The 13,487-nt window shown below is 46.0% G+C and overlaps 1 protein-coding gene across 1 annotated transcript in view; it reads right to left on the reverse strand.

The window, feature by feature from the left end:
- Positions 1 to 13,487, reverse strand: part of LOC128981110 (collagen alpha-1(VII) chain-like) — a 112,463-nt gene that overhangs the window by 78,055 nt on the left and 20,921 nt on the right. The window contains 6 exon segments of the mRNA XM_054399765.1: positions 6,546 to 6,669; positions 7,045 to 7,184; positions 7,473 to 7,676; positions 7,830 to 7,976; positions 11,389 to 11,508; positions 12,466 to 12,612. Coding sequence (XP_054255740.1) covers positions 6,546 to 6,669; positions 7,045 to 7,184; positions 7,473 to 7,676; positions 7,830 to 7,976; positions 11,389 to 11,508; positions 12,466 to 12,612 — 882 coding nt within the window.

Genomic DNA, 13,487 nt, shown 5'->3' on the forward strand with positions numbered 1-13,487 from the left:
AATGAAGATAACAGAATCTATTGGGATGTGTACATCCAGTGGCCTGGCACTTCAAAATTTCAGAAGTACAGGGCCTTGGTTGACACAGGAGCTCAGTGCACCATAATACCATCAAATTATCAAGGGGGAGAATCTATAACTATTCAGGGAGTCACTGGTGGATCTCAAGAGTTGTTTAAGATAGAGGTTGATAGAAGTTTAACTGGGAAGCAGTGGAAGAAACATACTATTGTAACAGGTCCTAATGCACCTTGTATTTTGGGAATTGACTTTCTGAGAGAAGGGCATTTTAAAGACCCTAAGGGTTACAAATGGGCTTTTGGAATAGCAACTGTAGAAATTGATGGAGGGAAATTGAAGTTGTCCATTAGACCTGAGCTTTCAGATGAATCTGCAGTTGTGGGACAACATGAGATAGAGGATGTAAAGCTGCCGGTTGCTTCTCAAACTGTGCATCACAGACAATACAGAACCAACCGTGACTCTTTGGTGCCCATTCAAAACTTGATTCGTCAGTTGGAGAGTCAGAAGGTCATCAGCAAAACTCATTCACCTTTCAACAGTCCAATCTGGCCTGTGCGAAAGCAGAATGGAGAGTGGCGTCTGACAGTTGATTTCCGTGCCTTGAATGAAGTAACTCCACCCATGAGTGCAGCTGTAGCAGACATGATGGAACTCCAATATGAGCTGGAATCCAAGCAGGCCAAATGGTATGCTACCATAGACATTGCTAATGCTTTTTTCTCTATTCCCATAGCAGAGGAATGCAGGCCTCAGTTTGCTTTCACCTGGAGAGGCATTCAGTACACATTCAATCGTTTGCCCCAGGGGTGGATTCACAGTTCAACCATCTGCCATGCAGTGATCCATGATGCTTTGGAGAAAGGTGGAGCTCCAGAACACATTCAGTTCATCGATGACATCATCGTCTGGGGTGAGACTGCTGAAGAAGTCTTCGAGAAAGGTAACAAAATCCTTGACATTCTCTTGCAAGCCTGTTTCGCTATCAAGCGAGACAAGGTGAAAGGACCTGCCAGAGAAATCCAGTTTCTGGGAGTGCGGTGGCAAGATGGTCGCCGTCACATCCCAATGGATGTGATAAACAGAGTCTCCACCATGGCAAATCCCATCAATAAGAAAGAAACTCTGCGTTTCTTAGGCATAGTGGGATTTTGGAGACTGCACATTCCTGGATACAGTCAGATTGTGAAACCTCTATATGATGTGACTCGAAAGAGAAACACTTTCCAATGGGGTCCTGAGCAACAAGCAGCCTTTGACCAGATCAAGCGAGAGGTAGTCCAAGCGATGGGTCTGGGACCTGTCCGAACTGGTCCAGACATTAAGAACATTCTGTACACGGCCGCGAGTGACAATGGTCCAACCTGGTGCTTATGGCAAAGAGCTCCAGGGGAGACACGAGGACGTCCTCTTGGTTTCTGGGGTCGTGGCTACAGAGGCTCAGAGGCAAACTACACTCCAACAGAGAAAGAGATTTTAGCTGCTTATGAAGGAGTGAAAGCTGCTTCTGAAGTGATTGGAACTGAGTCACAACTTCTTCTAGCTCCTAGATTGCCAGTTCTGAATTGGATGTTCAAAGGCAAAGGTTCTTCACCACATCATGCAACAGATGCTACCTGGTCTAAGTGGATGGCTCTGATAACACAGAGAGCTCGAATGGGAAATCTCGAAAGGCCTGGTTTGGTGGAGGTGATCACAAACTGGCCAGAAGGCACAAGCTGTGCAAAACCTCCAGAGGAGAGAGTAACTCGTGCTGAGGAAGCTCCTCCTTACAGTGATCTGTCTGATGATGAAAAGAGATATGCTTTGTTCACAGACGGTTCCTGTCGTCTTGTTGGGAACAAGCGGAGATGGAAATCTGCAGTGTGGAGTCCAACGCGCAGAGTTGCAGAAGCGAGAGATGGAGAAGGAGAATCCAGTCAGTTTGCAGAGGTAAAAGCTGTCCAGCTAGCTCTTAACGTAGCTGAACGTGAGAGATGGCCAAAGCTTTATCTCTACACTGACTCGTGGATGGTAGCCAATGCCTTGTGGGGTTGGCTGAAAGACTGGAAGAAGAATGGCTGGCAGAGAAAAGGAAAGCCAATCTGGGCTGCAGATCTGTGGCAAGACATTGCTGCTCGCATTGAGAGAATCCCAGTGAAAGTGAGACACATCGATGCTCACATTCCTAAGAGCAAAGCTACTGAGGAACAACAACACAACCATCAGGCAGATCTAGCTGCAAGAGTTTCCCAGGTGGACACAAACTCTGATCCTGATCCTGATCTTGACTGGAAACACCGAGGTGAGCTGTTCTTAGCTCGGTGGGCCCATGACTCGTCAGGACATCAAGGCAGAGATGCAACCTACCGATGGGCTCGTGACAGATCCATTGACATTTCCATGGATGCTATCACACAAGTCATCCATGACTGTGACATTTGTGCTGCTATTAAGCAGGCAAAGCGGATCAAGCCCTTGTGGTACGGTGACCGATGGTCCAAGTACAAGTATGGTGAAGCCTGGCAGATTGACTACATCACTCTACCTCGTTCTCGATCTGGTAAGCAGTATGTGCTGACTATGGTAGAGGCGAGCACTGGATGGTTGGAAACTTATCCAGTTCCTCATGCAACTGCACGTAACACCATTCTTGGTCTGGAGAGACAAATCCTGTGGAGACACGGAACTCCAGAGAGGATTGAGTCAGACAACGGAACTCACTTCAAGAACAATCTTGTAAAAAACTGGGCCAAAGAGCACGGCATCGAGTGGATATTCCACATTCCCTACTATGCACCAGCTGCAGGGAAGATCGAACGCTACAACGGTTTGCTGAAAACCACTCTCAAAGCCATGGGGGGTGGATCTTTGAAAAACTGGGAGAAACATTTAGCAGAAGCAACCTGGTTGGTGAATAGTAGAGGTTCAGTGAATCGAGCTGGACCTGCCCAATCAGATTTGTTGCGAAAGGAGGAAGGTGATAGAGTTCCTGTTATCAGAGAAAAGAATCTGTTAGGCAAAACTGTTTGGGTATTTTCTCCTTCAGGAGAGGCCAAACCTGTCCGAGGGGTGGTTTCTGCTGAAGGTCCTGGTCACACCTATTGGGTGATGCAAGAAAATGGTGAAATTCAGTGTATTCCACAAAGAAATCTAACTTTGGCTGAGAGAGGTTAAATTCAGAGTGTTGCGCAGATACAGCATCGCGCCCAAGAGGAGAGTTCATGAGATCTACGGTGCACGAACCCTGAGAGCCCTGAGTCACCTGAGAGTCCCTGTTCCTTCCTTCGCTCCATCTGCCAGGAAACAAGCTGTTTGCTGTTTTTCATGTGATTTGACTCTTTTGAATCATCTACATCTGAGATAGCCGGAATGGACTATGGTCTTTATTCACCTATTGTTGTAGATATTATTTTAGATTAGATAAATGATAGTAGCAGCCAATGGAATTGTTTAGAAGGGGTGGACTGTGATGGTTTGAAACTGTCTTTTTAATTTTTCCTTGCAAAGTTCAGAACAGAGAAAGAGAAAGAATGTAAATAAGTCACTATTGGGTGTAAGAAAGCAAAATAACGATTGTTCTAAACACTTCCATTGGATAGATAGAAATGTTTAAGAACTATTACCCAAAACAAAGTAGGCATTCGGCACATTCTGCGTTCGGCAGTGGGGGCAGTTGCTGGGATGTCTGGCTGCTGTTTCTTCTTCTCTTCTGGCTGAAGATAACACACTGACCTTGGCAGCTAAGTTAACAATTTTCTGCTTAACTAACTCTGCTTCTCTGTCCAGGGGGGCCTGCGGGGGGGAAGCTCCTGGGAGAGGGAGGCCCCTTTGGGAGGGTCCCCTTGGGGTGAAGCAAAGGGAGATCGATTGTGCTTTTTCTGTTGATTGTATATATTTGTGAATGTTGTGAATTTTGTATATTTGTACATATTCATTGCATTTCATTGTAGATTTTAGACTCTGCTTGTAAATACAGCTTTTCATTTGCTTCCAGACTGAGCTAGCCTGGTTATTGTTGGTGGGGGGGGAATTTCAGCTCACACCGACACACACCTTTAGAAAGACCAGGAAGGTTTCACAAAGATTTCTCTACTAAGCTGAAGTGGTTAAGAAGCCCCAAAGCTGAAGGCTAAAATGTCACTGTTCACAGAATCCTACCCCCCCCCCCCCAAAAAAAAAAAAAAAAGGATTAGAGGCAAAGATACCCAGGAATTGGCAGTTTCACCAGTTCCACACCTGCTTTCCCTTACCAGTCTTGTATTTTGATGAGCCTCATTTTAATGTGTTCATGGTCAATACCACTAAGGCAGGTAAAGGGTTTAGAGAACAAGGCTTCTGAGGAGCAGTTGAGGGAACTGGGATTATTTAGCCTGGAGAAAAGGAGGGGGAGACCTTCTGGCTCTCTGCAACTCCCTGAAAGGAGGTTGGAGCCAGGTAGGGGTTGGTCTCTTCTCCCAAGGAACAAGTGGTAGGACAAGAGGAAATGGCCTGAAGTTGCACCACAGGAGTCTTGGGTTGGACATTAAGAACAATTTCTTCCCCAAAAGGGTTGCCAAGCCCTAAAGCAGGATGACCAGTGAGGCGATGGAATCTCTATTCCTACGCAGATGTGTTGCTGAGCAACATGGTTTAGTGGTGACCTTGCAGTGCTGGGTTATTGTTTGGAGAAAATAATCTGAGAGGTCCTTTCTCACCTAAGTGATTCTATGACTCTATAACCTAAGCCTTTGGTTAACACACATGGAGCCTTAAAGCTTCCCTTTATGTTGTCTGATGAGAAGACATTGATAAGGTCATTGAAAAGTGGTAAAGTTAAAACTACCTACCTTGAATTCTTAATAATTCCTGCTCATATACCTTCAGAGAACCAAGTCCTGTCCTCCTGGGAATGAGCAGGTGGGCAGTGCTCTCTGTCTCTAAACTTTTTAACTACAGAAGACAGAAGTGCCTGAATTTCTGAGGTGTTGAGCTAATGATCATCTGCTGTACAATGGAGGTGGAAAAGGGACACCATGTGATGACACACCATGAAAATAGGAGAGGGGACATTGTTTTGTTGTTAAGGCAACACAGCAATAATTGTTGGATTTTGCTGATTAAAATGTGCATATAGTGGGCAATAAGGATGCTTCAGCATCAACTATCCTCACCTAATGGTTATGGGCTTTGTCTCCAAGCCAGGTATAAAAATGTCCCTCAAGTGCCTACAAAGCTATAAAATAATGACAAGAAACTCAACAGTAAAACTAGAACAAAGGACAAAGTAGTAAAAACAGATGAAGGACATCAGGCTAATTGGAAAGATAATCCCTGAAAATAAAACTAAATTCAATCCTCTGCTCTCAAATTTAAAAGAGCTTTGGACCATAAAACCTGAGAGAGTTGGGGTTGTTCAGTCTGAAGAAGACAAGGCTATGGGAAGACTTTCTTGTGGCCTTTCAGTGCTTAAAGGGCCTGAGAAGAAAGCTGGGGATAGATGTTTTAGCAAGACCTGTTGTGAGAGGACAAATGGTGATGGTTTTAAACTAAAAATTTAGAGTTGATAGAGGGAAGAAATATTTCAGGTTAAGGATGGTGAGACCTTGTCCCATGTTGCTCAGTGAGGTGGTAGATATAATATCCCCATGCAGTGCTACAGACTAGGGGATGAGTGGCTGGGGAGCAGCCTGGCTGAGAGGGAGCTGGGAGTGTTGGTTGGCAACCGGCTGAACATGAGCCAGCAGTGCGCCCAGGTGGCATGGAAGGCCAATGGCATCTTGGCTTGTCCCAGGAACAGCATGGCCAGCAGCATCAGAGATGTCATTCTGCCCCTGTATGCAGCACTGGTTAGGTCTCACCTCAAGTATTCTGTGCAGTTCTGGGCCCCCCACTTCAAGAACGATACTGAGGTGCTGGAGCAGGTCCAGAGGGGAGTGGTGAGACTGGTGAGGGGGCTGGAGGGAAAGTCTGATGAGGAGAGGCTGAGGGAGCTGAGGTTGTTTAGTCCAGGAAGAGGAAACTCAGGGAGGACCTTATCACATTCTAAAACTACCTAAAGGGAAGTTGCAGTAAGGTGGGGGTCAGGCTCTTCTCCCAGGCAACTTGTGACAAGATGAGAGGGCATGGCCAGGGGAGGTTTAGGTTGGATGGTGGGAAGCACGTCCTCGTGGAAAGGGTAATTAGACACTGGAGTGGAGTGCCCAGGTTGGTGGTGGAGTCACCATCCCTGGAAGCGTTTAAAGAAAGATTTGATGTGGCATTTAGTGACATAGTCTAGTCATTGTGGTGGTGTTAGGTCATAGACTGGACTTGATGATCTCAGAGGTCTATTCTACCCTCAATAATTCTGTGATTCTGTGATCCCTGGAACCATTCCGGGTCAGGTTGTTCCAACCAACCTTATCTAGTTGAAGATGTCCCTGCTGACTGCAGCGAGTTTGGACTAGATGACCTTGAAAGGTCTCTACCAACACAAAACATTCTCAGATTCTATGATTCTATAAATTTCTAAGTAAGTAAATGGGTTCAAAACACTCAAGAGGTCCACTCTGTGTACAGCTCACCTGTTTTTGTGTTGCCTCCACCATAGTGCAAACCCTTGATGGCTTTCAGGGCGCTGTTGTGGTCACGGTACTGGTTGAAGTAAAAAGCTGCCCAGGACTCCTCGCTGTACTGAGCAACAGCAACCTGCCAAAGAAAAGGGGTTTGTGAAAAATGTGAAGGGCTCAGGCACACATCAAATGTGCCATCACTCAATAAACTGCCTTGAGTTAGGTAACACAACTAGTGGTGCAATGGGAGCAGAAAGAAGTTGCGTTTCTTGCAGATTGAATAGCAGAACGACAGAATTGTTTTGGCTGGAAGAGACCTCTAACATCAAGTCTGACCATTAAGCCAGGGCACCATTAAACCATGTCCCTCAGCACTACGTGTCTTTAGGCAGAAGGCACTAAGCCTTTCTGATCCATAACAATGTGAGCAGTCAGACTGCTCACATGGATGAGCACAAGGTGAACACTTGGAAGGAAAACACCTTCAGGAAACTGAATAACAAAATCTTGCCTGCGTCCCTTCAGGGCCAATCTTTGGAAAATAGGAAACTATCCAGAAGAGGAAATCCTTCACTTTGTTGAAATTGCTCTGGCCAATACTTGAGGACTCATCCACCAGGAAACCAACATCTGCTTTGAGCTTGCCACAGACTGCAGAGAGAAGAGAGGATCTCCATAACCTGGAGGTCCTAAAACAGAAGCACGTTTCTTTGTGTTCAGAGCAGCAAAACAAACCCAATACCTCCTGTGATATCAAGGGTTGATAAGTGAGCAGGCAGCACTTTTGCCCTACAGGGCAGTGCTGAGATATATTGTCCACATTCACTACTTAATTAATAGATACTAATTTTGGCTCCTGAGAGCAGAGAAGGTCATAGTCCCAAGTGGTTTTGACCAATTGCTACATTGTCATCACACCACACATGGATATACACTCACTTGGCCCAGGGAGGGTGGTCAGCAATGTTGATGCTGCAGCGGTCGATAGTGGGGTCTCTGGAGTTGTTGGTAATGCTGTGGTGGTGGCTAGTGGAAGAAGAATAGTTTCCACATTGCTAGGAGATACGGGTGGGGATCTCATGGTATCCAATTCTGTAGAAATCACTGGAGTGATTGGCACTGGTGACTCTCTGTGAGGTCCTGCTGCAAGAGGCAAACAGCAGAGATGGGTTTTAAACCTCTTGTAGACACAATGCCACTATCTAGCAAAGCATCAGAAGAGTAGGGAAGCCAAGAAATTAGCATCAGTAGCAATCACCAAGGTAAACCAGCAACACAAGTCTCCAGCCTTCATACCTGTGTGCCCAAAGATTGTTGTCTCTGGTCCCTCTGTCTCTCCAAAGACTGCTCTTATAGAAAAGAAATACATTTCTTTGGGGCTCAGTCCTCTCACTCGATACGATCTAGAAGCTGCTGGTAACAGTTCCTGGGAAAGATCAGAAGCTGTGACAAAAGAAAGAAAACATGCATTGACTGAGAGCCACAAAAGCTCAAATTAATTCCCTTCTGGAACATCCCATCCTCTAGTGATACCAGGGAGGCTGAGGAGAGACCTCATTACTCTCTCCAACTCCCTGAAAAGAGGTCGTAGAGAGGTGGGTGTTAGTCTCTTCTCCTTAGTATCAGGTGATAGAACGAGATGAAATGGTCTGAAACTGCACCAAGGGAGGTTCAGGTTGGCTATTAGGAAAAAATTCTTCACTGAAAGGGTGGTCAGGCATTGGTGCCTGGAGGTGTTAAAAAAAATGTGTAGAAATGGCACTTCAGGACATGGTTTAGTGGCCACAGTAGTCGTAGGCCAATGGTGAGGAAAAAGTTCTTCACAGAAAGAGTAATTGGCCAATGGAGGTGTTCAAAAACAGATGGGATGTGGAACTTAGAGCCATGGTTTAGTTATCATGAGGTGTTAGGTATTAGGTAATAGGTTGGACTTGATGATCTCTGAGGTCTTTTCTGACCTGGTTGATTCTGTGATTCTGATTCTGATTCTGTGGTTGGACTTGATCTTAGAGGTCTTCTCCAGCTGAACCAATTCTATGATTCTATGTAAAGGCCCTTCCTGTTGCTTAGGGGAGGAAGGGTTGGCTCTGGATGGAGCCTCATTGACACACAGAGGTTTGATTTGGTGTAGCACTGGCCAGAGGAGGTCTACAGCTGGAACAACTTAAAACTGTGTAGAAAGGGACTCCATCCTTTATGGGGCAGGCTGGCTAAGGTTAGTCATCAGGAAGGAGACCATAAAACGAGCTTCAAAGGAGGGGCAAGGGAAGTGAGTAATGAATGAAAGCTCCTTCAGAAAAAAAAAAAAATCAAGTTGCAGAGAAGAAAATTAATCAAGGCACCAAGAGACTAGAAAAAAAAAAAAAAAGGAAAAAAGGACAAAATTCTTAATTGCCTTTATACCCTAATTCTGGCATCCTGGGTAATTAAAGGAGAGAAATTGGAATTCCTCAGTTGTGAGCATAAATCTGATCTTGTTGGCACTATGGAAATATGGTGGCAAAAGTCATCTGACTGCAATGTTGAATCAATAGCTATAAACCCATTTCAGAAGGATCGATGGAGCGAGGGCACAGGGGGACTGTCGGATGTGGTATTATCCATTTCTGAGCTCCTGACAGCTCTGAAACCAATGATTTTTGAATACTTAAGGGCCTATATTTTAACAGCACAGCACAGGAGGGGAACAGTTACATTAGATCACTTAAATCACCCTAGATAACCAAATCTTCAGTTCCCTAACCACTTCTCCATGACACATAGAGCAAAAAAAAAAATGCTGCTGCCACAATAGACTTCATCCTGAGTGACATATGCTGCAGGTCTTCAGCTGCCAATACCAAAATGTCCTTAGAATTAAAAGCAATAAAATTAAAGCTGATGACCCGGTAAATAAAGAAAAAAATACGCAGGGAGCACAGGGGAATTGTGTCAGATTTGTTTTCCTTATTGACTTGTGAAGATCATAGAATGGTTTGGGTTGGAAGGGACCTTCAAGATCATCTAGTTCCAAACCCATGGGCAGGGACACCTCCCATTAGACCAGGTTATTCAAGGCCTCATCCAACCTAGCCTTGAATACCCCCAGGGACAGGGCATCCACAACCTCCCTGGACAATTTGTTCCAGTGTCTCACCACCTTCATTGTAAAGAATTTCCTCCTAATAACTAGTCTAAGTCTCCCTTCTTCAAGCTCAGAGCCTTTCCCTCTCATCCTATCACAACAAGCCTTTGTGTAAAGTCCCTTCCCAGCTTTTTTTGCAGACTGGAAGGCTGCTATAAGGTCTCCTCAGAGCTTTCTCTTCTCCAGGCTGAACAGCCCCAACTCTTGTGCCTTTTCCCATAGGAGAGGTGCTTCAGCCCTCTGATCATCTTGAGGCCCTCATCTGGACAGAGGGATCTGGCCCAACTGGACCAATGGGTCAAGACCAGTAGGATGAGGTCCAAGAAGGGCAAGTGCTAGGTCATGCTCATGGGTCACAATAAGTCCATTCCATGCTCCAGGTTGGGGGAGGAGTGGCTGAAAAGCTAGCCAGCAGAAAATGACCTGAGGGTGGTGGTAGATAGCCAGATGAAGATGAGCCAGTATGTGCCTTGGTGGCCACCAGCATGCTGGCTTGGATCAGTAATTGTGTGACCAGCAGAAGACCAGCAATGATTATCCCTCTACACTCATCACTGGTGAGGATACACCTCAAATCCTGGGTTCAGTTTCGGGCCCCTCACTCCAAGAAGGGCATGGAGGTATGGGAGTGTGTCCAGAGAAGAGCAACAAAGCTGGTGAAGAGTCTGGAGAACAAGACTTGTGGCAAACTGTTGAGGGAAACTGGAGTTGTTTAGTCTGGAGAAAAGAAGGCTGAGGGGAGACCTTCTGGCCCTCTGCAACTCCCTGAAAGAAGGTTGGAGCCAGGTGGGGGGTCAGTCTCTTCTCCCAAGGAACATGTGGCAGCAGAAGAGGAAATGGCATCAAGCTGCACCAGGGAAGGTTTAGGTTGGAACCTTAAAGGGATTGTCAAGGCCTGGAACAGGGTACCCAGCACACCCTGGAGGGATTGAAAAGCTGTGTAGGTGTGGTGCTGAGGGACATGGCTTAGTGGTAACCTGGCAGTGCTGGGTTCATGGTTGGATTCAATGATCTTAAAGATCTTTTTCAACCTAAATGATTCTGTGACTCTATGATGCGTGGAAGCTCACAGGGTTGACCCAGATAGATTCAAAAGAAAGAACAGTGCTGCCAACAATGACAGCATTGTTTACTTCAGGTGAAACTGGGCAGCACCTGGAGACACAAATCATGATGCTTGAAGGAAACAGCAGCCACTTAAGGCCAGTGGTAGAAAGAAATTTCTCCTTTAATATCTGCCACTTGCACCTCCCACAGCATCAGCTGGCTGTAAGACCAGATACTAAATGAAACAGACCACACAGAAAGCTAAATATATCCATGCTCCATCCTCACATCCCCTTGGATGATAGAGTACCTCAAGCAGGAAAAGACCAAATTACAAACCATCCTTCCTTATAAATACCTAAATGGTGGGGATCATGAGGATGGGGATCATGAGGATGGGGCTCTATTCAGCAGTGCCCAGTGATAGAACAAGGGGTAATGAGCACAAACTGGAAACCAGGATGCTTTACTTGAATTTAAGGAGAATCTTCTTTACTCTGAGGGTGATGGAATCCTGAAGTAGGCTGCCCAGAGAGGTTGTGGAGTCTTTTCTCTGAAGAGATTCCATGTGGACATTATGATCCTGGGCAGCTTGCTGTGGATGACTCTGATCTCCAGAGATCCCTTCCAACCTCTACCATTCTGTGATTATGTGATTCCTTCTCACACCAAACCCCCCACTACCTGAGGGCAAGTGCCATTTTAGTAGATATGTGGATGCTCCAGGAGCAGCTGTCCAAGTCAGCAAAACACTGGTCTCTGCAGCCTCCTGCACTGTGAACTCAGTCACTTTGGGTAAATCCACTGTTGGAAAATAAGGGAATAAAGAGAAAAAGTGAGTAGAAACTACCACTGAAAGCTTAATTGAGCTGATAGAAAGCTGATGCATCCTTTGAGAGATTCAAATCCCTGCCCCCCTGAAACCAAAGACAAAAAGTCTAGGTAGATATGATGAGCACAAAGCACATCTCTGCTATACTTGTCCACAGCTGAAGCTGCTGGTGAATCTCTCGGGTATCTACTCCAGAGTGCCAAGATGTGTGTGCCAGGAAGCACGTCTTAGCCTTCAAAAAGCTTTGGAGACCTTCCCCCTCCTAAAACACCATGTTTCTGGTGACAGAAAGGAGCCCCTACAGCACTTTAGGGGCTTTTCCAGAAAGAAGAATCAGATCAGATCCTCAGCTGGTAGGAACTGGTACTGGTGGAGTTCTAGCAAATAACTGTTGTGAGATCTTCAGCCTGGACTGATGGGTATCTCTCTAAACTGCTTGTGAAATGTGAGCTGTTGGGATGTGCAATAAAGCTTTTGCCTTCTCACTTGTGACAGATACTAGTGCTCCGTAAAACGACACCCCTGACCTTCACCACCACCTGATCACCAAATCTCCCTATCCTGCAGCATCCATCAGTTCACAGGGAGCCACAGAGTCATGAGTGATGCTTGCTTTTATCTATGGAAATGGTCAAGATCTTGTCACTATAGAGGTAATTCCAAGATAATGTGTCACCAAACCAGCATCTCACTGTGATTAACTGGCAGGAGAAGATAGGCAAAGTCCCAACGTTTCTCAGGAATCAGAAGAAAGGACCAATACCTGTTTTCTGGCATGGTGGCTGGTAGGATCTGAGAAGTAATAAGGTGTCTATCAGCCAGTATTGCTCTTTTGCTATCCTCACCTCCCATCAAAGCCCCAAGGCAGAAACAAACCCCACAACTAATGTGGAGATACTCTTGTCCCCATCTAGTGGTCACCTACTCACAGGTTTTGGCTGTGAGGAGCGTGGGGTTTCCCTCCTGTTCTCCCATCACTGCAGACATAGAGATGGTGTAGGTGGTGCTCTCCTTCAGTCTGGGAATTGTGAAGGAGACTGCGTCTGCTGCAGTCAGCTGGGAGGTTTCCAAGCCACCTAAGAGGAGCCATTCAAACAAACCCACAGTGTACGTAGAAGAGACCAAGGTAACTGCCATGAACAATCACTGTTACAGCAGCTTCCTCACAGATCTCATGGCCCATTAAACATGAAGAACTACTTCTTTATTTTGAGGGTAGTAGAGCACTGGAACAGGCTCTCCAGAGAGACAGTGGAGAATTCATCTCTGGAGTAACCCAAAACATGCCTGAACATCACCCTGTGCAACCTGCTCTAGGTGAACCTGCTTTGTCAGGGTGTGGGACTAGATGACCTCCAGAGATCACAGAAACATTCAGGTTGGAAGAGACCCTCAGGATCACCAAGTCCAACTGATAACCCTACTCCACAAATTTCACGCCTAAACCATATCCCCAAGCACCAACCCAAATGACCTTTAAACACATCCAGAGCTGGTGACTCAACCACCTCCCTGGGCAGCTCATTCCAATCCCTGACCACTCTTGCTGTGAATTTTTTTTTTCCTAATGTCCAGTCTAAACCTACCCAGTCATCCTTAAGGCCATTCCCTCTTATTCTATTGCTAATTACCTGTGAGAAGGGACCAGCATCAGCCTCTCCACAGTGTCCTTTCAGGTAGTTGCAGAGAGCAACGAGGTCTCCTCTCAGCCTTCCCTTCTCCAAAATAAACTGCCCCAGCTCCTTGCAGTTGCTCCAGGCCCTTCACCAGCTTTGTTGCCCTCCTCTGCACTTGCTATCCCTTCCAACCCCTATCATTCTGTGAGTATTACAAGCTCACTTTCCATGTGGGGAAACTGAGTCACAGACAGGTGAGAGATCTGGTCTCAAAAGTATCACATGCACTGCTGGAAAGGAACCACTTCTCTGACTTCCTAAATCCCACCTATGCC

This window comes from Indicator indicator, chromosome 3, assembly GCF_027791375.1.
Source record: "Indicator indicator isolate 239-I01 chromosome 3, UM_Iind_1.1, whole genome shotgun sequence".
Taxonomy (NCBI): Eukaryota; Metazoa; Chordata; class Aves; order Piciformes; family Indicatoridae; genus Indicator; species Indicator indicator.